Genomic DNA, 26,528 nt, shown 5'->3' on the forward strand with positions numbered 1-26,528 from the left:
GCTCTGCCACATGTCTGCTGTGTAACCTTGGGCAAATCACTTTACTTCTCTGGGCTTCAGTTACCTTATCTGTAAAATGGGGATTAAGACTGTGAGTCCCAAGTGGGACAGGGATTGAGTCCAGCCTGATTACTTTGTATCTATCCTAGTACTTAGAACAGTGCTTAGCACAGAGTAAGTGCTTAACAAATACCACAATTATTATTATTATTATAAATGAGATTGGTAGACAGGGTTGATCTGAGGATGTGTGTTTTTGCTAGCAAGGAATTTGGGAGGAATGATAGAGCCTAGAATAGATGCCATGAGTTCAGAGGTCATTCAAAGGGGCAGGGACAGGATTCAAGGGAGATCGGATGAGGGGGAAGGTAGGAGAGTTGCAGTCAGAAAGTGGTATGCCTGAGGTGATGAGGTTAGGTTTTGGTCTTGTGCAGCACTGTAAATTTCTTTTTAGAATTGATAACGTTAAGTCATCTCCAGTGAAAGAGGACAAGCTTAGGGGAAAGGTGTCTGAAGCTTGCAATTGAACCACTTCCTTTTAGAGTGCAGTGATATGCCTAAACCACTTTCTAGGAAACACTGTGAAAATGAAGAAGTGGTTGCTAAACGAGGCTCTGGGTAAAGGATTTCTATGTCTCAGCTTCCACTTTCAAATTAACTTGAAGACCTATTTCACAAGAATACAAATCACCCTTGAAAAAAATACAGACATGGAAAACCCAGAGCTTATTATGAGTTACCAAAATACTATATTTAGTGCTCAGTATGTCCAGAGAAAAACATCTGATTGGGTAATGTGATTTTACAGACTCCTACGGCTGCAAAGATCTTGAAGAAACAAAAATTCATACTGTGATATTTGTTAAGTGCTTAGAATGTGCCCAGCAATGTGCTGTGCACTGGGGTAAATACAAGATAATCTTGAGACATCGCTTGGCTTAAGCCCCTGAAAGTGAATAATTAGATCATCCCAAAGCGATGGTTATCTCTCCCTCTCTCTCATACACATGCACACGTACATACACACAAAAAACCCTGCACACACACAGCCATTTGTGTGCATGTATATGTATCTCACATGTATATTGATATATATATAATAATAATGCTGGTATTTGTTAAGTGCTTACTATATGCCAAGCACTGTTCTAAGCACTGGGGTAGATACAAGATAATCAGGTTGTCCCACATGGGGCTCACAGTCTTAATCCCCATTTTACAGATGGGGTAACTGAGGCACAGAGAAGCTAAGTGACTTGCCTAAAGTCACACAGCTGACAAGTGGTGGAGCCAGGATTAGAACCCATGACGACTGACTCCCAAGCCCATACTCTTTTCACTAAGCCATGCTGCTTCTCTGTGAAGATTGAGAGATATATTCATTCATTCGTATTTATTGAGCACTTCCTGTGTGCAGAGCGCATTACTAAGCGCTCGAGAGAGTACAATATAGCAATAAACAGACACAATCCCAACCCGCAATGAACTTATTTGGGTATATTGATTAGTGATCTTAATTAGTTCTAAGAAAATAGAGTGTTATGGAACAGAGAAATATAGTTTCCCATAGGAAATAATGAAAACCACGTCAACCTGGTCCCAACGTGCAAAAAATTAGCCAATTCATTAAAGGCAATTTTAAAGTAATAAAAAACTGCAATATAGTTAATGGCATTTATTAACTTACATGGTTATGGAGAAATGTAAATCTAACCCCATTATAAAATATTATAAAACATTATAAAACTGTAACAATTAAATGTTAGCATGTCAAGGAAAGACCTGGAACCATAACTGTCCTCGATACAAATAAAATACAAATGTGTAAATAAGTGCTGTGGGGCTGGGAGGGGGGAAGAGCAGAGGGGGCAAGTCAGGGTGATGCAAGAAGGGAGTAGAAAATGAAAATTGGGGCTTAGTCTGGGAAGGCCTCTTGGAGGAGATAGGCCTTCCATAAGGTTTTGAAGTGGGGGAGAGTGGTTATCTGTTGGATTAGAGGAGGGAGGGTGTTCCAGGACAGAGGCAGGATGTGGGCGAGGGGTCGGCGGAGAGACAGGAGAGATAGAGGCATACTGAGGTTAGCTAGCACTACAGTAGTGAAGTGTGTGGGCTGGGTGCTAGAGCAGAGAAGTGAGGTGAGGTAGGTGGGGGCAAGGTGATGGACTGCTTTAAAGCCAATGGTGAGGAGTTTTTATTTGATGCAGAGGTGGTTGGGCAACCACTGGAGTTTTTTGAGGAGTGGGGTATCATCCTGAACATTTTTGTAGAAAAATGATCCAGGCAGCAGAGTGAAGTATGGATTAGAGTGGAGAGACAGAAGGCTGCGAGGTCAGCAAGGAGACTGACACATAGGTTCTAATCCTGGCTCCACCATGTATCTGCTGTGTGACCTTAGGCAAGTCACTTCACTTCTCCGTTACTTCAGATACCTCAACTGTAAAATGGGGATCGGGACTGTGAGCCCCACATGGGACAGGGATAATGATGATGGCATTTGTAAAGCGCTTACTATGTCACAGGCACTGTACACAACCACTTCTTCCAACCTTATTTTGCCATCTCTCCAGACACTTAACATCTCTGGGCCTCAGTTTCCTCATCTGTATAATGGAGGTTCAATACCTGTCCTCAATCCCACTTAGAATGTGAGTCCCATATGGGACAGGGCTGGGTCCAACATGATTAACTTTTATCTACCCCAGCACTGAGAAGAGTCCTTGACACAGAGTAAGCGCTTTACAAATACCATAATTATTACAATATAAGAGGTTTGGTAGACTGTACAAAGGGCTTGGGAGGGTACAGTATAACAGATTTGGAACACAGTCTACAGGAGGAGACAGACATTAAAATAAATTATGGATACGCATATAAGTGCTGTGGAACTGAGAGTGGGGTGAATAAAGAATACAAATCTAAGTGCAGGGGTGACAGAAGGGAGAGGGAGTCAGGAAATGAGGGCTTAGTTGGGGAAGATCTCTTGAGGAGATGTGATTTTAATAAGGCTTAGAAGGTGGGGAGTGTGATCCTCCGTCAGATATGAGGGGGGAGGAGCTCTAAGCCAGAGGTACTACGTGGCCGAGCGGTCGGTGGCGACAGACCAATTGTGGTATTTTTTCATTCAACTGTATTTACTGAGCACTTACTGTATGCAGAGTACTGTACTAAGCGCTTGGGAGAGTACCAAGCACTGTATTAAGCACTGGGATAGATACAAGATAATCAGATGGGACACAGTCTGTCCCACATGGGGCTCACAGTCTAAGGAGAAGGGAGAACAAGTACCAAATCCTCATTTTACAGATGAGGAAACTAAGGCGGAGAGAAGTTAAGTGACTTGTTCAAGGTCACATATCAAGCGAGAGGCAGAGCCAAGTTTAGGATCCAGGCCATCTGACTCGCAGGGTTTGTGCTCCTTCCACTAAAGCATGCTGCTTCTCTTCAATTAGGAGGTATTTAATGTTCTGGGCCCTCTCTGGGGACAAATCGAACACCGATCCCACAGCACTCTGGGACTTGCAATTCAGGGGTTCCATAATGCCCTGGGACTTTTAAATCACTCCTCTCTCCACATTTATGGTTACTGAGCGTCCACCAGCCAATCATATTTATTGAGCACTTATTGTGCTCAGAGCACTATACTAAGCGCCTGGGAGAATCCAATACAACAATCAACAGACACATTCCTTACCAGGGTTGGTTGAAAAAGTTAAATTGATGACCCAGTGACCCATCATTCAACAAAAATAATATGGACAGCTTTTCATTCATTCATTCATTCAGTCAGTCAGTCAGTCAGTCAGTCAGTCAGTCAGATTTATTAAGGGCTTAGTTTGTGCAGAACACTGTACTAAGCGCTTGGGAAAGTACAATACCACAACAAACAGTGATGTTTCCTGCCCAAAACGAGTTCACAGTCCAGAGGGGGAGAGACAGACATCTATATTAATAAATAAAATGAGAGATATATACATAAATGTTGTGGAGCAGGGGGTGGGGAGGGAGAGCAGAGGGACTATGTCAGGGTGACATAGAAGGGAGTGGGAGAAGAGGAAAAGTGGGGTTCAGCCTAGGTAGGCCTCTTGGAGGAGATGGGCCTTCAATAAGCTATGAGAAATAATTATTGGAGAAATAATTATTTGAACCATAAATTCTCAAACGTTTAAACAAAATAATAAGTTAATACCATCTGTTCTGGTTCTAGCAGATCCAATTTTCCCCACTGCTTTCCTGTGAGAAAGAGAGAGTTAATTTCCATGAACTGCTTAAGATACTTGGTAGGGCACTTAAAAGCTCACTCATTTGTTTGGTGGTTTTATAGGCCTCTTGTGCAGGGAGCAGGGAAACAACAGCTTGCAATGCATGAGGAGAAAAGATAAAACTCCCCTGCTGTGTAGATTTAGTCCATTTGCACTGGCTCTCACACAGAAAACAAATTGCAACCACTCACGAAGAGTCTTCTCTAGGCGCTAGAAGCCCTGATAAATACAGACCAAAATGAGTAAATCAAGGCACCTTCACATCAGGAGCAGAAAAAAATCGCTTCTCCGTCGACAGCTGCTATCATAATTAAGAACAGATTTCATCACTAAACTCTTGCTGGTTATGTCTGCCGCAAAACAAATACCCAGATGCGGCCCATTTACATTCCGAAAGTTCTGCGGCAGATAACTGAAGGAAATTTGCACTTTCAGCTTTTAAATAGCTTTCCTTTAATACGAAACGATGATCTTATTTCCCTTTGCATGCATCGTCTGACCTCTGTCTCATCAAGAACATTAAGTGAGCGTATGAAATCCAAGGCAACATCAGTCTCTTATGTAACTACATCTCCCTCGGTAAGTTTTGTTTCAAAATTTGTTACTACAGCCTATGGAAGCAGTAGTTCTTTTCCAGATCCTGAGATAAACTGTGGTAGTATGCAAATGAATTATTTCCCAAAATGGAATCTGACACCTGTTCCTCTGCTGCAAAAACCTGTAAAGCCTAAATTCTGCGTGATCTACCCATTCTTTTTAAAAGGTGGCATGAAGTGTGTTTGGGGAAAAGGATCTTGAGTGGTAAAATGGGAATCCGTCTGTAATTGTTATATCATAATCTCCTAAGCGCTTAGTACAGTATTCTGCACACTGTAAACACTCAATGAATATGTTTATTAATAATAATAATAGTAGTATTTTTTAAGCACTTACTATTTGTCAAGCACTTTTCTAAGCGCTGTGGGAGATACAAGGTAATCAGGTTGTACCACGCGAGACTCGGTCTTAATCCCCATTTTACTGATGAGGGAACTGAGGCACAGAGAAGTTAAGTGATTTGCCCAAAGTCACACAGCTGACAAGTGATGGAGCTGGGATTAAAACCGATGGCCTGATTCCCAAGCCCGTGCTCTTTCCACTGAGCTACACTGCTCCTCCGTTTGAATGAAAAAATTATAGATGAGAAATTTAAACAATGAAATAAAATGGTCGCAAATTATTCATTCATTCATTCATTAGTATTTATTGAGCACTTACTATGTGCAGAGCACTGTACTAAGTGCTTGGAATGTACAATTCAACAACAGACAGAGACAATCCCTGCCCACTGACGGGTTTACAGTCCAATCGAAAACGCAGAGGAAACTCAGCAAGGATCCTGTGATTGTGTCCTAGTGCTGTAAAATGATGCTAATGATAGCACATCTACCACCTCTGTTGTATAGTATTCTCCCAAGCATTCATTCATTTGATCGTAATTAATGAGCGCTACTGTGTGCAAACTACTGTACTAAGCACTTGAGAGAGTATAATATAATAATAAACAGGCACATTGCCTACTTAGTACAACTGTGCATACAGTAAGTGCTCAATAAATACCATCAACTGATTAATATACAACTCTGTTCCCTCACCTGGGTAGGCGGGCAGGTTCGCCATACTGTGTTAACCCCACCAGAAATCTAAAAACAGGCAATAGTCCTATATAATAGTTTTGTTTTACTATGATGAATGACCGTTACTTCAGTGTGCATTGGGCTGAGGCAGCGCAAGAAAGCTAATTTTCTGTCACACTATGTGAGCTCAGCATATCTTTCTCATGACCCAACACCATCTTGTTTCCTTGTTGGACGTCAAAGCCGTCCTTGTATATTCACCACCCCAAGTCAAAGTAGATCAGTGCTTAGGCTGCCTCGTGGCTGGGCCTGGGGATTCCAAGCCCCAGAGCACCATGATGTGCTTAATAAATCCACCACCCGTCACTGAGTTCCCATTCCTGCCTCCCTACTCACTCCTTCCCTCCTACTCCCAGACTCTCTCCCCGTCCACCTCCCGGCTCCCAAATTCCATCTTTGTTCTCTCAGCCAGGACTTCGTTAGCCACTGGACTCACCGTGAGCAGGGAATGAGTCTGTTATAATGTTCTACTGTACTCTCCAAGCGCTCAGTACAGTGCTCTGCACCCAGTGAGCACTCAATAAATAGGACTGACTGACACTAGGAAGAAGGGGCAGTTGGCCCGTCACCAGAATCAAAAATGGGCAAGTAGCCGTTCTTCTTCAGCCAGAAGATGAGAGCAGGAAATCAGCAGAGGTTCAAAGTCATTCTTTCTTGCAAGTTACGTGAAAACATTTGAGGGTTTTTCATTAAACTCTTCAGGACCCAATCCCAGAAGGCTTCCTCTTCTGTCATTGTAAGGGGGATGTTTCCACTGACCAGAAGCAGCAGAAATTTCTATCGAGGAATTGGGAAGGGGAGAATGGATTCAAGAAAGTAAGGTGAGTTTATTTTCATCTACTGGGAATGTATTCAGAATGTCTTACCTTCTGCCCAACCTTCATGTCTAAAACTATATTTGTATTTTCCACAGCAAGACATGCACGAAGAGGCATATTCTAATTTCTAATCTACTCGCATCAGGGTTTAATCAACTATTTATTTTATTTTTTGACCTCGGCTAGTTATTTAATCTGTGAAATACCATTCAGGGGAAAAGTCTCAACCCTAAAACCTGTTGGTGTAAAGATAAGCACTTTATTTAATATCTAATTAAATATGGTCACCAGAGAAATCACAGCCTATGAAACTTTATCAGAAAAAGATTAATCTATTTCAGGCTTAACCCAAAATGTCATAAAAGAACTCATGAATTTAGATAGGAATCCACTTATTATCCAAAGACATTTTCATACTAAGTAAGAATAGTCTTCATTGCTGACTAGTTATATGTGGAACAATTGCATCTCTATCCTAAGCACCTATCACTGATTTTTAGGGCAATTATCAAAAGCAATAATAAACAATCCATAGGGCCAGAGGCTTATTTTTCCCCCGTTTTCCAAGGGTACCTTGAAATGTCTAAAAATGAAACCAAAAAAGCCCATAGTTTCATTCTTTCAAGAAATTTACACCGCTTCACACAGACCATCCACATTTATCCTTGCAATCTCTCCTCCACTTTAAAGATGGAACTACTGAGGCAAAAGGAAGCTATATGACAGAACCAGGGTCATAAGAATCGTGGTATTTGTTGAACCAGTACGGTGCCTGGCAGATAGTAAGCACTTTATAAATTCCATTTAAAAAAAACACAACCCACAGCAGATGTGGAATTAAGGAATTAAGATTTGGATTAGGCTGCAGAGGTCTCAGCCATGACTGTCTTTTAATCATCTGTTGTATATTCCAGGTTTCTCTGTTCCTTCTGCCAGTGATTAACAACTATCTATTGTTTTTTCAGAAATCAAAGCACTCTCCTAAGCATTGGCGTAGATACAAGATCATCAAGTCCCGCATGAAACACACTTGGTAAGTAGGAGGGAGAACAGCTATTGAATCTCCATTTTAAAGATAAGGCAACTGAGGCCTGGAGAAGTTAAGTGACTTGCCCAAAGTCACACAGCAAGCAAGTGGCAGAGGTGGGATTAGAACCTAGGTCCTCTGACTCTCAGGGCCATAATCTTTCCACTAGTCCAGGCTGCTTCTCAGGCACAAAGACAGTTGCAAACCAGGAATAGGGGATACCAGACCACAGCTCTTTCCTCTAGTTGCCTCCACAAAGGTAGTTGGAAGTAAAAATAAGAAGAAAAAGCCATTGTGACAGTCTTCGAGGCCCATCCAGTTCATTGAAGCATCCTAATCAATCAATGGTATTTACTGAGCACCTGCTATGTGCCGAGCATTGTACTGAACACTTGGGAGGGTACAATAAAATAGACTCAATATGCATAATTATATTAATAATAATTGTGGTGTTTGTTAAGTGCTTACTATGTGCCAGGCACTGTACTAAGCACTGGGGTGGATACAAGCAAATCGGGTTGGACACAGACCCTGTCCCACATGGGGGTCACAGTCTCAATCCCCATTTTACAGATGAGGTAACTGAAGCCCAGAGAAGTAAAGCAACTTGTCCAAGGTCACACAGCAGATAAGTGGTGGAGATGGGATTAGACCTCAAGACCTTCTGACTCCCAGGCCCAGCTCTAGCCACTAGGCCATGCTGCTTTGACCCCTGCCCTCAAGCAGCTTACATTCTAGGAGTTTTAATTCCCATACACTGTAAACTCCTTGTGGGCAGGGAATGTATCTACCAACTCTGTTACACTGTACTCTCCCAAGCGGTTAGTACAACTAGTAAGCACTCAATAAATACCACTGATCGCTTGCTTGCTGGCTGGAAGGAACCTGGGCACTGAAACAATAGGTTCCACCCGCCACTGTTTCCTGAAAGGGGAGAAACAGTAGGGAGATGCAAGCCCCATGCCTGTATCCCAACACTTAATCTTAGCAGCAAGGGGGACTCTTCCCTTCCACCTCCACCTCTGTCACTCAGTCATGTCAGTGGCGGTTCTCTGGTCTTCCATGAAGAACCGTCGGGTGTCTACAATCAGGGCCATCCCCACGACATCCTGCACCCTGAGGCCGGGGTCTTTAATGCTGCCCCTCCCAATGAAACCCGGGGCGTGACATTTTCAAGATGGCAGTCGCACAACAGAGACTTGGCATCGTCACTGAGGTGGCGGGCCCAGAGCTCGGGTGGGACAGAACAAGGATTGACAGAACTATTTATTAAATTTTAAAACAACACAAAGCCTATCGGGGCATTTTTATATCTGCAAAAGAGAATTATTTCCTAGAAAAGCAGGCCCGGCATGAAGCCTCCACAAAACCTGGGGCAGGCTGCTGGGAGGTCACTGTGACTATAGGTGTACCTTGGCCTCTGAGCCTCAAGAAGCCTGAAATTCTATTTCTCTGGCCGCAGTGCTCTACTGATTTTTGCTTTTATTTCTGTATTTGTTCTTGTCTTTTATGTTATTTTAGTGTTTGATTGTTTCATCTCGCCATAAGTGCCTGTGGCCAGTCCTCTTTTACCTCTTATATTCTTAGATTGTGAGCCCCTTGAGTGGCAGGGACAGTGTCTAATTCCCACCTTTGTATTCTTTCCAAGCATTTACTACAGAACTCTACATCCAGCAGCCCCTTAATAAATCCTATTACTTTTTCTTCTTCTACCACTACTAGTAGCCCAGCGTCGCATAGTGGCTAGAGCACAAATCTGGGAGTCACAAGGACCCAGGTTCTAATTCCGGCTCTGCCATATACCTGCTATGTGACCTTGGGCAAGTCATTTAACTTCTCTGGGCCTCGGTTACCTCATCTGTATAGTGGGAATTAAGACTGTGAGCCCCATGTGGGACAGGGACTCTCCCAAGTGCTTAGCACAGTGCTTTGCACACAGTAAGCTCTCAATAAATACAACGGAGTGAATGAACAGGGACTGTGTTAATGAACAGGGACTGTGTTCCACTTGATTAACTTGTATCTACCCCAGTACTTAGGACAGTGCTTGGGATATAGTAAGCGCTTAACGAGTACCATAATTATTATTATTATTACAATGACTATTACTTCTACGACCACCACCAAGATTGCTACTTCAGGGGGTCGAGGGAAGGATGCTAGGATAAGGATAGGCACAAGACCTCAGTCACCACAGCCAGGACTTTAGCTTGTTGCCACCAGGGGAGTTTGAGTAGCCCACCCCCACTACAACTGCCTGGGTCCTAGATCTGGTATTAGGCCGGGGTGACAACAGATTCTTCTCTGGACTGAATTCGCTGCTTTGGATGGGCTAATTCAACTTAGCCCATACAATTAGGGCTAAATTGACTGAACCCTCTAAATTCAACCTCATCGCTAGACCATGAGCCCCCGGGGGACGGGGATTTTATCCAACCTGAGTATCTTGTGTATCTGCTCCAGCGCTTAGTACGGTGCCTGGCAGATAGTAAGCACTTTATAAATTCCATTTAAAAAAAACACAACCCACAGCAGATGTGGAATTAAGGAATTAAGATTTGGATTAGGCTGCAGAGGTCTCAGCCATGACTGTCTTTTAATCATCTGTTGTATATTCCAGGTTTCTCTGTTCCTTCTGCCAGTGATTAACAACTATCTATTGTTTCTTCAGGAATCAAACTAGTCAACTGCAACTGTTTCAATGATTTTTTTCACATTGCCTCTGCTATCCCACTAGTTCTTCAATGAAGCATTCCCTTCAGCCTGCAGCTTTTACTTGTCTCACCAGAGATAATATGAGTCACAGCTCACAGAAAATGCTCTAAGAGGGGAGAGTAGTCTTAAATGAGGAAATCCCAGAAAGAGCGGAGATCAGGTATAAATAGATGATTCCAGAAAGGAGGTGCGAAGAGTACCTAAGAGGAATGCCAAAACCAAAATGAAAAGATATTGTGAATGATGATAATGGAATCTCCTGTAAATGAAGGGGAAACCTCCAACCAGTCACCGAAACCTCACTCACACAACTGAATACTGCATTTGTGATCTGCACAATAGCAATCACTCAGTAATTTTTGGTTGAGCATTTACTGTCTCTCTGCCCCCAAAGAATGTTCAAGCTAATAGAGGAAGGAGGCAAACATGTTCAGTAATTATAGACACAAGTGGTGTCAGCACAAAGGGATGAATAGATGCCTGGCCTAGTGGATAGAGTACAGGTCTGGGAGTCAGAAGGACCTGGGTTCTAATCCCAGCTCCACCACTTCCCTGCTGTGTGACCTTGGGAAAGTCACTTCACTTCTATGAGCCTCAGTTCCCTCTTTAGGAAAACTAAGACTAAGCCCCTTGAGGGACATGGACTGTGTCCATCCTAATTAGCCTGTATCGACCCCAATGCTCAGTAGAGTGCCAGGTATATAGTAAGTGCTTAACCAATACCACAAAAAAATACATGGAACTACAAATTCAATAGATACATAAATGCCAAGGATGGCAAATCACAAGTCTGGGCATTAGAAGACCTGGGTTCTAATCCCAGCTCTGCCATTTGCTTGTTGTGTGACCTTGGGCAAATTACTTCTCAGTGCCTCAGTTGCCTCATCTGTAAAATGGGGATGAAAAAACTGTTCTCCCTCACTCTTTCACTGGGTCCGATCTGGATTTATTGTATCTACCTCGGTGGTTAGCTCAGTGCACGTTACATAGTAGGCTCTGCACAATTACTAGTATTATTGTTAGGCTAACAATATCCTGGACATCACCAGGAAGGGACTAGAATGTACACCAAAAGGCACAGGCCTGCTTCCATATAAAACTATATTAGTCCTGTACCTAGAATGCTGCTTGCCATTCTAGCTACCACATATTCAGATGGACAAAATACAGCCGAAGAGAGAAAAAGGCAACCGAAATGATCAGGAGATAGAGCAACTTTTTAAAGAGGAGGGATAGAAAAGATTAGGCCTGTTGGGTTTGTAAACACAAAGGCTGAGAATGGGCAAAATTGAAGCTTACAAAATCATAAAGGAAAAATACAGGACTATAATAACAATAATTACGGTACTTGTCCAGCCAAGCACTAAGCACCTGGGTAGTTACAAGTTCATCACAGTGGACAGAGTCCCTGTCCCACATGGGGCTCACACTCAGTCCCCATTTTATAGATGAGGTAAGGCAAGTGAAGGAGTCGGGATTACAACCCAGGCCCTTCTGACTCCCAGGGCAGTGTTCTTTCCATTAGGCCATGCTGCTTCTCCACCATAGTTCACCAAATCCCATTCCACCAGGATGAAGGGCACCCTCCAAAACCTGAAGTTGACAATGTCAAACACGACAGGGAAACACTTCTTCACACAATAGGGGGCCAGACATATGGAACTCATTACCACAGGAGGTTGAAAAACAGCGGCATGATTCTTCCAATTACTCTGCCAACGAACGCGGGCCAAATGTACGGAAGCAGAAGCAATGAAACATTTTTCATCTTTGCAAACTTTTGCTATGGTTCATCTTTAACAAAGAAGGAAAGGTATGAAAATGAGCTTTCACCCATGGAAAAAGCTCAGGGCTCTGAAATATAGCACCAGGAGTGAAACTCAGTTCCTCTGTTGGCCTTTTTTCCACCACAGCATACTTTCTCCAAGAATCCAACATTCTCTCTTGGAGAGAGAATGTGTCTTTAATTATCCGATCGGCAAGAATGGGGATGTATATTAAGTTCAGTGAATAACAACACCTCCCTCTGAGGCGGGTCAGAGAGAGGAGGAAAAAGCCAACTCAACAGATGGTCAGTTTGAACCTCCAGCATTCTACAACCTGCCATTTTCTAAATGCACAATAAAACACAACATTTCAGTTTCTGAAAATGTTTCACATTTCAAATGTAATTCATTCCATTGTATTTACAGAGCACTTACGGTGTGCAGAGCACTGTACTAAGCATTTGGAATGTACAATTGGGCAGCAGATAGGGGCAATCCCTGCCCAACAATGGGCTCACAGTCTCAATCCCCATTTTACAGATGAGGTAGCTGTCGCCCAGAAAAGTGAAGTGACTTGCCCAAGGACACACAGCAGACAAGTGGCAGAACCCGAACTAGAACCCACGACCTTCCGACTCCCAGGCCCGTGCTCTAGCCACTATGCCATGCTGTATCTGCTCTAGAGCTTAGCTGAGTGATTGGCACAGAGTAAGCGCTTAAAAAATTCCACAGTTATCACTATGATCACTGAAAAAAGTCATATATCCCAGACTGACCAGAATTATTCATTCATAAGTTCATTCTGGATTTCTGCTTTATTCTAACTGGTTTGGAAAATGAAATGGAAGGTAACAATAATATTTATCTCTTTGGATCTTTACACTCAGGCAATTGATAAATATAATCTACATTTAAAGAGGGTTTTAAAATTTATGATATGCTCTTAAGGGATCTTAATGGTCCAAATATCTTCCTGAATTATCCAGGAAGATAAAATAAGAAGACTGTGTGATATTTGCTTCTATTTCTGGCCAAAATGGTCAATGTCATAAATGTTCTACTCAAATTTTTCCTTTCTTGGTATATTCAATCTTTTAAGTGAAAAGCATTATTAAAAAGCAATTAATAGGAGAAATCAAAATGCAAATCAGCAACGCTTGAGTCCAAATGATCTGGTTTTAGCAATCAGGTCACTTCTGAGAGGCCTGGAGTCATGAAAAAAATTATCTGATTACCAAAGTGCAACCTAGAATACCACAACTCAAATGCTGCAGCTCTCAAAGAGACCGATACATTTAGTTACAAACCATATCCAAGTTATTACCATGTAAATAATTAATGTTTATTCATTACACACTTAATTTATTAATTTTTTTATTTAATTATGCTCTTTACTTTGTCTTCAAGGCACTGAAGGCTTTGCAAAACTGGTATACTACATTAAAATACAATCTACCTTCCTCACACATTACACCATAATGATGCACCATTTGGGTTCAATCACCTGTTTCACAGCATCTCTTTATCAAAATATTCCTGACATTCTGTGAGAAATTTTTTCCTGCCACAAAGATTTATTGATTAACTTGTACCTACCCCAGCGCTTAGTACTGTGCCTGGTGTATCGCAAGCGCTTATAAAATACCATGTAAAAAAAGAAAGGAAATCATTTCCAGCAAACATATCTGCTTCCTTAATACCCACTGCACCCTGTTTTGAACATATTACTTCTATCTTCAAGTATATTTGCTTTTCCCATCAGTATTTCCTTTTAAATCCAGCTCCAGATCAACGAATTACCAGACGCGAGAGATAGAAGAGAATCGTTTTTTCACTTTGGCATTACTATACGAATGACATTAAAATAAATGTTGACTTACCTCCCCGTGTTTGGCGATGTTGAACTTTGCTAACCTTGGCCTGGTCTTGCCCGAGTCAGGTTTGTTAGCTGGCTCTCCTCCGCATGGGGCACAGTGAAGGCTCGGTTCCATGGAGGATTTTAGTTTGGGAGACTCACTGGGAGTCTGATCCTGGCCATCCATCGGCCGAACGTAAGCCGTTGGCTTCCGCTGGACTCCGCTGGTCTTCGACGGAAGGGAAGATGGGAAGTTCCCACTCCTGCCGTGCTTGGTCGACATGGGCCTTTCTGGAGGCCGCAGGCGGGCGCCCACGGTGCAGTCGGCCTTGGGCCTCTGAGGCTGCTGTCTACTGGCCCCGTCCCCAAGTGCTGCCCGCTGGGGACCTTGTTGTGCTGGGTTGGAGGAAGAGCGGGAGGACGTGGGACTGGTTGCACAGTATTTACTCGTTTCACCACTGGTTTTTTGGCTGGCGGTTTTCAAGTCAATAGCGTGTGAATCGAGCAATCGGTGGCCATGTTCGTTTGGCTTCTGGTGGTCAGCAGAAAGCGTGGGCCCGGCTTTCTGCCAACCTGCCGAGGGCTTCTTGAGCTGTGGCTCTGGCACGGCGACCACTGTGGAAGACGAAGAGCCACGGAGAAAGGGTTGCGGCCCGGAGGCCGGGATCAAATCGTCGTCCGCTTTATCGGCTGGGGTCTGAGGACCCCCCGGCTTGGGAACTCCGACGAGATGGCTCTGATTGGATCTGTCCGTCAGCAGGTCTTTCATCTCGTCATAGTTGCCCAGAGTGTTCTGGATCCGATTCGAGAGCTCGTCCCCCTTGTTCGTCTGCAAAACAGAAAACCCGAAGCAACCAGTCAGAAGCACTACGGAGATGCATCCATAATAATAATCATGGTATTTGTTAAGCGCTTACTGTGTGCCAGGCACTGTACTAAGCACTAGGGTGGATACAAGCACATCAGGTTGGACAGAGTTCCTGTCCCACATGAGGCTCACTGCCTCAATCCCCATTTTACAGATGAGGTAACAGAGGCATAAAGAAGTCAAGTGACTTGCCAAAGGTCACGCAGAAGACAAGTGGCAGAGACAAATGGATCACACAGCATAGAGCCAGCCTTGAAACCACCTGGTCCTCTTGGCCCAAGTGGAGGGATGAAATAGAAATCCTCACTGGTTCTGAAGACACTTGTCAACACACTAAATCTCCGCCAAACGAACAGAGCCATAAAGTGCCTTAAGAAAGAAATCCTTCCCCAGTCGCATGTTGCAGTTAAAATCTATTTTCCAGAGACTGGAAAATGTTCCGTAGCACCTGCACAAAATAATTTGGGAGAAATCTCTTCGTGACTAATTGCTTTTTCCCTTGTGGTTCCCATCAAACCTTTCTTGCAAAATTCAGATTGGAAAATACTCCATTCTTTCTTTCCTACTGCAATTAGTCTTCTGCGAAACGCTAAGCAACAGGGGAGAAGTGACTCCCTGGCTCTTGGGCTAGAGCCTGCAGGCTAAACCTGAGCTGCTCGTGAGCTCCAAGAAGCCTCCGAGAGTAGCAAAATCTCCTGAAGAAATTGGGTTTGCAGGGCAGATTACATTTCTGCCACTTACCACAAAGGAGAAATAGTTAATTTCTAGTTTCTCCGGTAACAGCCTAAATAGGTCTCCAGACTGGAAGCATAAGTCAAGGACATTCAGAGAAAATAATAATAATAAGGATATTTGTTAAGCATTTGCTATGTGCCAGGCACTGTTCTAAGCGCTGGGGTAGATACAAGCTAATCAGGTTGGACACAGTCCCCTGTCCCACATGAGGCTCATAGTCTTAATCCCCATTTCTTCGATGGGACAACTGAAGCACAGTGAGTGAAGTGACTTGCCCAAGGTCACAGAGCAGACAAGTGGAGTAGCCATGATCAGAACCCAGATCTTTCTGACTTCCAGGCCCATACTCTATCCACTGGCTATGCTGCTTCTCAATGAAGAATTCCCTGACTTTTTTTTTTTTTAAAGGTACTTATTAAGGCCATACTATGTGCCAAGCTCTGTTCTAAGCCCTTGAGTAGATACAAAATAATCAGGATGGACACAGTCCCTTTCCCACTGTTCCATATGGGACTCATAGTCTAAGTAGTTGGGAGTTAGATTTAATCCCTACTTTACAGGTGGGATAACCGAGGTTCAGAGAAGGTACGTGACCTGACCAAGGTCACCTTAGCAGAGGAGTGGGGGAGACACTTCTTCGGTTAAGTGCTTCGGCAAGTGAGGCCGCCCAACGGTCGTTCCTAAAATGAGTCTGTACCCGCTTTATTTTACGACTAGAAAAATAATCCCTGTGGTATTTGTTAAGTGTGGACGACGTGCTTGACCCTGTGCTAAGCGCTGGGGGTAGATGCGATCAAATCACTGGCAAAGTCAGTTTGGAGAGGGTGACAGAAGCACCTGCTTATTGGACTGCGTCAGAAAGCAGTACATCAAAACATGACTCATCTCTCCCAACCCAAGCCTATCTTTCTACAAGGATAAAAAAAAGGAGCAGACAAATATATACCTTATACGGTTCACTGAAGAGGGAATAACTTGTATTAAAAGTGGTACCGTCCTGCTGAGACTCCTGATTCCTCCTTTCCCGTTCTTTCTTCCGCAGCGCACTTCGGTCTGGTTCATAGACACTGCATCGCATAGAGGGAAGAGAACCAGAACACAAAACGTAAAGGGCAAAGCAAAATCCTCCGCTAATCGAAGCACAGAACTCTGCTTCACAGACAAATGGCAGTGATAACAAGGCCATGAATCAGATTAATGCCAGTTCCAGGCCGATGGGGAAAGGGACTCAGAGCGGGAGAGCTTTTTTGTCACACAGACCACAGATCGTTAACCTCTTTGGGAAAAACAAAGCCAATTTAGGAGAGGCTCCAGCCTTTACTGGACTGGAGAGAAAGGAAATCTCTCAGCCACTTGAACCAGCAGTGGCTGAAAGTCATCTCAAAGCAGACTGTAATTACAGCTATTTGTAAATATAAATTATGAGCATATTTCCACTGATGACATACCCTCAGAGTGTTAGATGTGGATGCTCCTTTTTTGCATAGCTGTGTTTTTATAGAGATTCTTTCATTAACTAGCTCCCTAAAGAGCTGTTAAAACTACATGCTGTAGTAGTTTTCACAGTTATGCTCCTGCTTCTGATCTCAGTTAATCAGCCAAGTCATCAAAGTACTCCTGAATCAATTCCTCTTCCTGATGTATTTGACACCATCGCTATTTCTAACGATGAAAAACGTGTGCGGAGGGAGGACGGGTGGGCAATGGAGGGGAAGAAAGGAAATTGAAATTACTTCAAAGAAGCGAGCCCTTTAGTGGAAGAAATTACCATCTACTCTCCCTAAAATACAAACCCAGACAAATTTGATTCTATATTCCAGGACGCAAGAGGAATTAAACAGAAAAAAAAAATGAAGGGCTCCACTTTCCTGATCTTTGAAATTAAGGTTCCTGCTCCTATCACCCTGACACTAAAAAATTGTTAAGCGCCTGCTAAGTGCCAAGAATTGTACTAAACGCTGAGGTGGATACAAGCAAATCAGGTTGGACACAGTCCTCGTCCCATGTGGGGCTCACAGTCTCAATCCCCATTTTACAGATGACATAACTGAGGCCCAGAGAAGTGAAGTCACTTGCCCAAGGTCACACAGCAGACAAATGGCATAGCCGGGATTAGAACCCACGACCTTCTGATTTCCAGGGCCATGCTCTATCCACTAAACCATGTTGCTTCTCTAGCAGCACTAAATACAAGTCAGTTAGATCGGACACAATCCCTGTCCCACACAGTGCTCACCAGGAGAGTCAGTACCTTCTCGCCCATTTTACAGTAACTGGGGCAGAGAGGTTAAGTGACTTACCCAAGGTCACAGAGCAGGCTGGGTCTACTGATTCCCTCTCCCAAGCTCTTTCCAGTAGGGCACCCTACCTCACACTTTTAACACTAGTTAAAAGTGTAAGAACACACATAACTATTAAAATCAAAGGGATAAATAAGTCAGTGATAAAGAAATATATAGGAATGTAGAAGTGGCTAAAAAGTCAGTGTGAGCGGGAAAGTGTGCAGGTATGTGGATGGGAAGTGGTGGCTAAGATTAGCATCAACGACTTTTGTTGTCTTCTACGAAAAATGGCAAGTATTTGTGTCATTAAAACAAGGGGTTCTGTCCCCATTTATCTGTCCAGAAAGAAGGATTGTTCAGGTTTCTACCCAGACAGTCCAAGGCTGTGAACCTTGCATGGGACAGAAACTGTGTCCAACTCGATTATCTTGTAACTACCCCAGTGCTCAGAACAGTTCTTGGAACATAGTAAGCGCTTAAGAAACACCACAGTGATTATCATTATTATTATCATCATTATAAGGACCAACTAATGAATCAGATGCTTTTATGTCAGGTATTTTTCTTTTCAGGGCCCAGCCTCCTTCTACCTCCAAGTTCCCTGGCTCAGAAGCGGCAATTAGGTAGCCTCAGATCTGGAAAGGGAAAAGCAACAGCTCTGGAGCAGTGTGGGGGGAGAAAACAGAGGTCAGGGGTCAAATTTTAAACTATCTTTGAACAATGGCCAAAAATGATTCAATCTAGAAGTAGTTCCTGCCTGATCTTTTGAAAAAAAAACCCACACATTTCTGATGACTTGTTAGGATCCCTTTAACAGACAAGTATTCAAAATAGCAAATTTCACCATTGGCAAAGAACAACTTGTGCCCTCGACGTATTAGGGCGTTACCCCCAGGTTGGGAAAGCAGTCCCTAGTGTTCTCTGCTAGCGTTGCTCCTATCTCTCCCACCCTGTCTTACATACTTTGTCACTGGATTGCAAGAGTGCTGTTTTCAGTTGTTAACTCTTCCTTATGAAGTGCTTAGTACAGTGCTCTGCACACAGTTTGTGCTTCATAAATATGACAATGAATGAATGAAAGAATAATTGTGACTGAGGTGTTCAGCATCAGATATTTTTTTTTTGATCGTCAGCAACCAGTCATCAGACCTGGCTGAATGCTTAGGAGATTGCCACTTCACCCTAGGTATACATGTATGTGTGTATACATGTATATGCTCCCGATTAGACTGTAAGCCCCTGATTAGACTGTAAGCCCGTCAAAGGGCAGGGACTGTCTCTGTTACAGATTTGTACATTCCAGGTGCTTAGTACAGTGCTCTGCACATAGTATGCGCTCAATAAATACTATTGAATGAATATGCTCATGTTTATGTGTACACACACAGCACGCACGTGCCCGTACACTCACACCCCTGCTTTTCAAATATGTGAAAAGTCAAATATTTTGTAGTTCTCAGGAAGACCACCCTATGCCTAATGAGAGGGCTAGATCTTCTCAGATTGACTTTCAATCAGTATAAAAAAGACACTCCTGACATCCATGAGAAGCAGCAGGGCCTAGTGGAAAGACCATGGTTCTGGGAACCTCAGGACCTGGGTTCTCATCTCAGCTCTGCAACTGCTTGCCAGGTGACCTTAGGCAAGTCACTTAACTTCTCTGCTTCTCAGTTCCCTCCACCGTAAAATGGGGATTAAATACCTCCTATTTAGATTGTGAGCCCCAGGTGGGCCAGGGACTGTGTCCAACTTGATTAACTAATTTCTACCCCAGCGCTTAGAACAGTGCTTGACAGAGAATAAACACTTAATAATAACAACAACAACATTCCAGGCATTAGAACTTCCTCTTTGGGGCAGGCATTCATACACTGAGGCTGCACCTCCCATCTGCTAGTAGGCAACTGGAAGATGAGCCAAAAAGGAATCCTCTCCATCCATGCTGAAATCCCATCGACACCCTCTCTCATGATTTACTGATGTTTCCAGGGACCCTCATAATTCCTAGGTCATTATACGCATACATTAACTTAATAAGAATTGCAAGTGGAGCTGAGTTTCTTTGTTACTACCAGATGGCAGAATCTCTGTCATTTGTAAAGTGGTTCCTCATTTGCATAAAAATTACAGGAATCACATTTCCCCAAACGTATGTCACCAAATGTATTTATTTATTTTGCTTGGAATAGGGAAGCGACCAACTGCTACATTTCATTAATTGCAGCTGCTGCAATTGCATGCGAATTGAGCATTTTTAAATGAGCCCCTTTTCTAAGATTGTTAATTCAAAATATCCCAGACATTTATAGAAAACATTCCCTGCAAAAAAAAGAATATTACATTTTTCAGATATCACTTTGTCACATTTTTCCAATTTAAAAGTGAAGCCGTTTTCAGAATGAAGAACATAGGAAGGGGTATTGAAATGAGGATTCATTCATTCAATGGCATTTATTGAGCGCTTATTGTGTGTAAAGCACTGTACTAAACACTTGGGAGAGTACAACAATAAAGAGACACATCCCCTGCCCAAACCTGCTTACCGTCTAGAGGTCAGACAAATCAGTGATCAGACAAAATGATGACTGATTGAAAAATTAATTTGTACTTGATCACCCAGAGATTGTCTGAAACTATACTAGGGCAATAATTTGGATCTTTGTAGAGAAGCAACTTTGTTCCTAGAAGTTTTTACAATCCTGAATTATCCTTCCAGCTTTCTATGAGGTGGAGGACGGGTACTTCTCTTCCTCAGGCTTGTGGCCCAGGGCAGAGAGGTGAGACCCATGCAGAGATTGAGGCTTTGCTGTCTCGGGACATCCCCAGCCTGCTTCTAATACAAAGATGGTTCTTCCTTATTGTTCCTTCCCCTCCCCTGGCTTCAGACGGCCGTGTGGATTGAGGTCTGCCGAACTGTGGGGAGGGAGATTCAAGTCGTCATGTTGGTCCTGCAGTCCAAGGTGTCTCTGCAGAGTACAGAGGGGGCCCCTCCTCCACCCCCTCTCACCTGAGATGCCCACCATACATACCTACCCCAACAACCAAGGGGTGGCAGTGATACCTGGGACCTGCAGGACACCTGGGACCCCGTTTTGGGATTGACCCTGGCTCCCCATATTTCCCCAACGCCTTGATGTTTTGGGGTTTCCTCCCTCCTCCCCAGGCCACATGGCTCTAAGATGGCAGCTCAGGCCACGAGGCAGAGATCAACTGACCGCTGGAGGGGAGGACTAAGAGTGATGAACGAGGGCCATTGGAGAATGAGGGATTCCAACTTCCTGCTCATCCTTAAATTAGAAGGCCCGGAACCTGACGGACAGCACGGGGACTAATGAGGGTTCGCTCCCGTAGGGGCATCTTTGGTAGGACAAGGAGGGCTGACGGTCAGCCAGGGGTGCCCTGGTGCAAATGAAGGGATGTGTTAAACACCCCCACTCATGCTCAATCAGACCGTTCAGTGTACAGACCGATCAGTCTGCAAACCACTTTATGCCTGAGCTCGCTGTGGGCTGTGAATGTCATTGTACATTGTTGTATTGTACTTTCCCAAGCGCTTAGTACAGTGCTCTGCATACAGCCTGTCTACTTGTTTTGTTTTCCTGTCTGTTTCCCCCTTCTAGACTGTGAGCCCTTTGTTGGGTCGGAATTGTCTCTACCTGTTGCCGAATTGTACTATCCAAGCGCTTAGAACAGTGCTTGGCACATTGTAAGCACTTTACAAATAGTCTAATTATTATTATTATTATTATTATACTCCACCTCACCAGGAGTGGTAGCAATTCCCAGTGTCATCTCAAAGTCATCTCAAAGTATTTGGGAATCAGAGTTTTGCTAAACACCAGAAAGCTCCCTTGGACAAGAAACAATAACAGTAATTATAACAAAAATAGTATGTGGTAAGTGCTTACTACGTGCCAGGCACTGTACTGAGCACCAGGGTAAACACAAGATAATCAGGTTAGACCCAGTCTCTGTTTCACATTAACTCAGTCTAATGGGGAGGAAGAATGGGTATTAGGCTAGCACCTTTATTTTACCAATCATCTTCATATTAATTATCTCATTTTCTCCTCCAAACAGTGCAGTGAGGCAGTTAGGTATTATTAGTTCCATTTTCACATGGACAAATAAACTAAGACCCAGAGAACCTATTCCAATTCCAGTGACTTCCAGCACTGTCCAGGAAACACACTGCTTCCTACATCTCTCACCCTCCCTTGCTCAATGAGCTGTATTTATTGAGTGCTTTCTGGGTGCACAACACTGTACTAAGCACTTGGGAGAGTTCAATGCAATAGAGTTGGTAGACATGATTCCCTGCCCACGAGGAGCTTCCAGTCTAGGGGAGCTTAAATCTCTCAGTCAAAATACTTTTGGAACAAACCTGCTATATATCACATTTCAAAATTCATATCGACTCTATTGAGCCCAGTGGCCATTCTGACAGGTCACAATGACTTGTCATATGAGGGAGTCAGAGGACTTGGTTTCTAATCCCAGATCTGCCAGATGCCTGCTGTGTGACCTTGGGGAAGTCACTTCACTTCTCTGTGCCTCATCTGTAAAATGTGGATTCAATGCTTGATCTCCCTCCTACTTAGACTGTGAGCCCCATGTGGGACAGGGACTGTATCCAATCTGATTAACTTGTATCGACTCCAGCACTTAGAACAGTGCTTGACACACAGTAAGCACTTAATAAATGCCACAATAATAAATAAAAATAATAACTAATAATAGTCAACTCACAAATAAGCTAAATCATGTTAATCCAACCTGGAGGAAGTATGACAGATTCCTCGACTGAAATATGGCCATTAAAATTGCCCACTAGCCAATCTCCCTTCACAGTCATTAGAACACAACATGGCACTCACTCCTTCCACTTTTCCCCTATCTTTTTCTCTCCTTCCCTTACTAAAATGAGAAAAATTGCCAATTTCAAACATTCTTGATGGCGTTTGGAATAATGACTGTTTCACACATTTTTCTAAACATATTTTTACCGAATAAATCCTGAATTATGTAAGTAATAAACCCCAGGAGATAATATTGCAAAAGAAATGTCCTACCTACCAAACTCAAGTGCAAAAACGTCAAAATACAACGAAGGCAAGACTCCCTTACATTTTTAATAATCCCATTTGAAATACAACAGTGGTCTATTGAATTTCTGATCTGGCTGGTTGCATTGGTATGTAACCTTGTTGTGGGCAGGGCACGTGTCTATCAATTCTATTATATTGCACTCTCCTAAGCGTTTAGTATAGTGCTCCACACACAGTAAACACTCAATAAATACCACTGATTGATGGGTCGATGCAATCATGCCACTGAATCTCATGGGCATTTCCCTGACAGTTTCATTGATCCCATATATGTTCCTCATAGGGCCGTTGTTGGCTTCAGCACCCTTTTCAAGTCAATGAAAATGATGACTTTTCAAACCCCGAGTATTAATGGACTTCAGCGAGCTGTTAGGGAGATGGAACCTTTACATTTCCAAGGGTTAAATGCTTCCCTTAATGAAATCTAAACCTTTGGTGCACTTAGAACTGCATCAGACTTTGATGAACTAGTTACGAGATCAATAAAATGTTATGCTGAGCCGCAAGTGCCTCAAAAGATGACTTTTATGTGGTTTGAACAGCAAGAGTTAATTTGAGGATTTCTACGATATCTTTTTTTTCCACATACAAATAGTAGTGCCGTAGGGTGAAACAATTACTCTGATTTACCATTTTCTCTTTGATTGAACATAAAGATGTAACGGGGCCTCAAAAAGACAAACCCTGCCTCCTACCCACCAACAGATAAATACCAACTCTGCTATTTCAAGGGAATTTACCCCGAGGCAGTACCAACGAGTAGATATCACTCAGTGACATGTGTCTAAGATGAGATTGATGTTTACTCTCACAGCTTTTCATCTTATAGCCAATAAATTACTTTCCCTCTTACCAAAATGCCCAGTTAAATTTCATTTTTCACTTAGCAGCATCATTTGAAAACTCTGGCTCCCAGCAATGTAAAAGCACGAAGGTTTCATCTTCTAGAGTGTGTTTTTAATTTGCATGAATCGTGAAACCCAACTGCGCAGACATGATCTAGACCACACATAAACCAACGGGATATTCTATTTCTTCAGTGACACTCGCTGAATCTGTAATAAGTCATCCAAAATGGCCTGCCAATTATCAAAATTCTCAGTATCAAAATTTTAATCAACTCTAACACTTCAGGCAACCTGCACAGAACACAGGCTGCCTGGGCAAGTCATGGTGAAAACTGCCTGGCTCCTATTGGCATCTCTTTTTCTCAACCCCGTCTCTCCCTCCCCCATCTCTCCCCGCTTCCTCTCTCCACCATTTTCTCTGCCTCTTTCTGGTTTGCTTCCTTCCCCACTATCAATTCCTTTCAATCCTCTCTGACCTCAAGTATCCAGGCAGAGCCTGAGAAAGAGGTCAGGTGGGCCAGAAATGAAAAAGAGTCACAGAGGGTAGATTAATTTGAGAAGAAAGAAGAGGGTTACTTGGGTTTTAGTGGGAGAAGAGAGTGGGTAAGTAGAAGGGAGAGAGTTGATTGAGTGCCTTAAAGCTAGTGGTCAAGAGTCTCCGCTTAATGCAAGGAGGAATGAGTAACCACTGAAGACTTTTGAAGAGTGAGGTGCTCCCTAGAGAATGATGCTTCAGAAAAATGATCCAGGCAGCAGAATGAATTATGAACAAGAGAAGCGGGTGTGGAAGCCACTGAAGAGGTTGATGTAGTAGTCACGCTGAGAAGTGACAAGCACTTGGACCACTGAGGTGGCCATTTAGATTAAGAGGAAGGGATAGATCCAGGAAATGTTTCAGAGAAAAAAAGGCAAAATTTTGCATCACACTGAATATGGGGATTGAAAAGGAGGAGACACCAGAGATGATGCCAAGGTGGCAGGCTTCAGGGATGGAGAAGGAGTTGTTGTTGTCAAGTATGAAGGTAATTATAATAATAATTGTGGTATTTGTTAAACACTATGTGCCAAGCACTGTACTAAGCGCTGGCGTAGACACAAGCAAATCAGGATAGATACAGTCCCTGCCCCTCATGGGGCTCACAGTCTCAATCCCCATTTTACAGATGAGACAACTGAGACACGGAGAAGTGAAGGGACTTGCCCAAGGTAAGTCACATAGTAGACAAGTGGTGGAGCTGGGATTAGAAGCCATGACCTGACTCCCAGGCCCATACTCTATCAACTATGCCATGCTGCTTCTCTGACACAGAAGTGAGTTGGGGGCAAAGGGGGATGAGCATTTATATCCTTTGGGGTGAGAGTAGGACCTGGCAGAAGAGCTCTAATACAGTTTATAAATATGCTAGTCTTTAAATCTATTATTACTAGGTAACAGATTCAAAATCTATTACCAAAGGCTAATATTCTTCACCACGTAGTCTCTATACAGATCTGTATTGATAATATCTGCTCACTGGTATTAATTATCTCTTTGCTGGACAGAAAGCTAGCTATGCTTCCTATCTCCCATGAATTCCATTGCAAAATCCTCCTGATAGTAAATTGGAGAGCAGAACTGTGCTTTGCCAGACACAATTCCTTTTTCTTGCTTGGAACTTATTGTTCTGCAAACCCCCATTTAGAGGTCGTTCAAATCTGTACTGGAAGCCATTACTCTGTTTAGATGTTCTAAGAACATGTTTTCTCTTTAATGTGTTTTGTTCACAGTAACAATTATCTTCATCACTGTGAAAGTTTGAGTGTCCTTGTGTGCCCTGCTCTACTATAGGTGTCCTTTATAAGATGGGTCAAAGAGATATAATGCCTGCCTTCTAAGTCTTTGCAGTCTTAACTAGACATCTGCTATTCCAGATAAATTCTCAATTGGACAAACACTGTTACTATCATCGTTATTGCTATTTTTACAATATTTGTTAAGAGCTTATTATATTTCAGCACTTGGCTAGATACGAGGTAATCAGTTTGGACACAGAGCCCCTGTTCCAAAAGGGGCTCACAGTCTACGTAGGAGGGAGAATAGGTATTGATCTTAATGAACCTTTGATTGTTTCCTTTAGGTTTGACCCGCAATAGGTATGTACCATCCAGAGACACTTAAGGAGGAGGTGAGCACTCAGTAGGGTTTTGAAGGGGAGAAGAGAGCTGGTTTGGCGATGTGAGAAGGGAGGGCATTCCAGGCCAGAAGTAGGATGTGGGCCGGGGGTCGACAGCGGGACAGGAGAGAATGAGGTACAGACAGGAGGTCAGCGCAGAGGAGCAGAGTGTGCAGGCTGGGCTGTAGAAGGAGAGAAGGGAGGTGTGAGGTAGGAGGGGGCAAGGTGATGGAGAGTTTTGAAGCCAATAGTGAGGAGCTTTTGCTTCACAAGAAGGTACCTCACAGTTTGTGCATGTGTTGGCCCTCTGCTCTCACCTCACAGTGTTATTATTAATGATAATAATAATAATTAGGGTATGAATCCACAGCTTGCTTTCTAGGTGACCTTAGGCAAGTCACTTAATTGCTGTCTGCCT

The 26,528-nt window shown here is 43.2% G+C and overlaps 1 protein-coding gene across 5 annotated transcripts in view; it reads right to left on the reverse strand.

Moving 5' to 3' along the window:
- The window catches only part of AFF3 (AF4/FMR2 family member 3), a 271,517-nt gene that overhangs the window by 197,448 nt on the left and 47,541 nt on the right, over window positions 1–26,528 (reverse strand). For all 5 annotated transcript variants that reach the window (XR_003753929.2, XM_039914931.1, XM_029048242.2 and 2 more), the window contains exons 2-3: window positions 16,666–16,786; window positions 14,142–14,945 (exon numbers count right to left, since the gene is read on the reverse strand). Coding sequence is in view for 4 of the 5 variants with exons in the window: in XM_039914931.1 (XP_039770865.1) it covers window positions 14,142–14,945; window positions 16,666–16,786 (925 nt within the window). In the remaining variant the exon portion in view is untranslated. The remainder of the gene's footprint in view (window positions 1–14,141; window positions 14,946–16,665; window positions 16,787–26,528) is intronic.

This window comes from Ornithorhynchus anatinus, chromosome 20 (genome assembly GCF_004115215.2).
Source record: "Ornithorhynchus anatinus isolate Pmale09 chromosome 20, mOrnAna1.pri.v4, whole genome shotgun sequence".
Lineage (NCBI taxonomy): Eukaryota > Metazoa > Chordata > Mammalia > Monotremata > Ornithorhynchidae > Ornithorhynchus > Ornithorhynchus anatinus.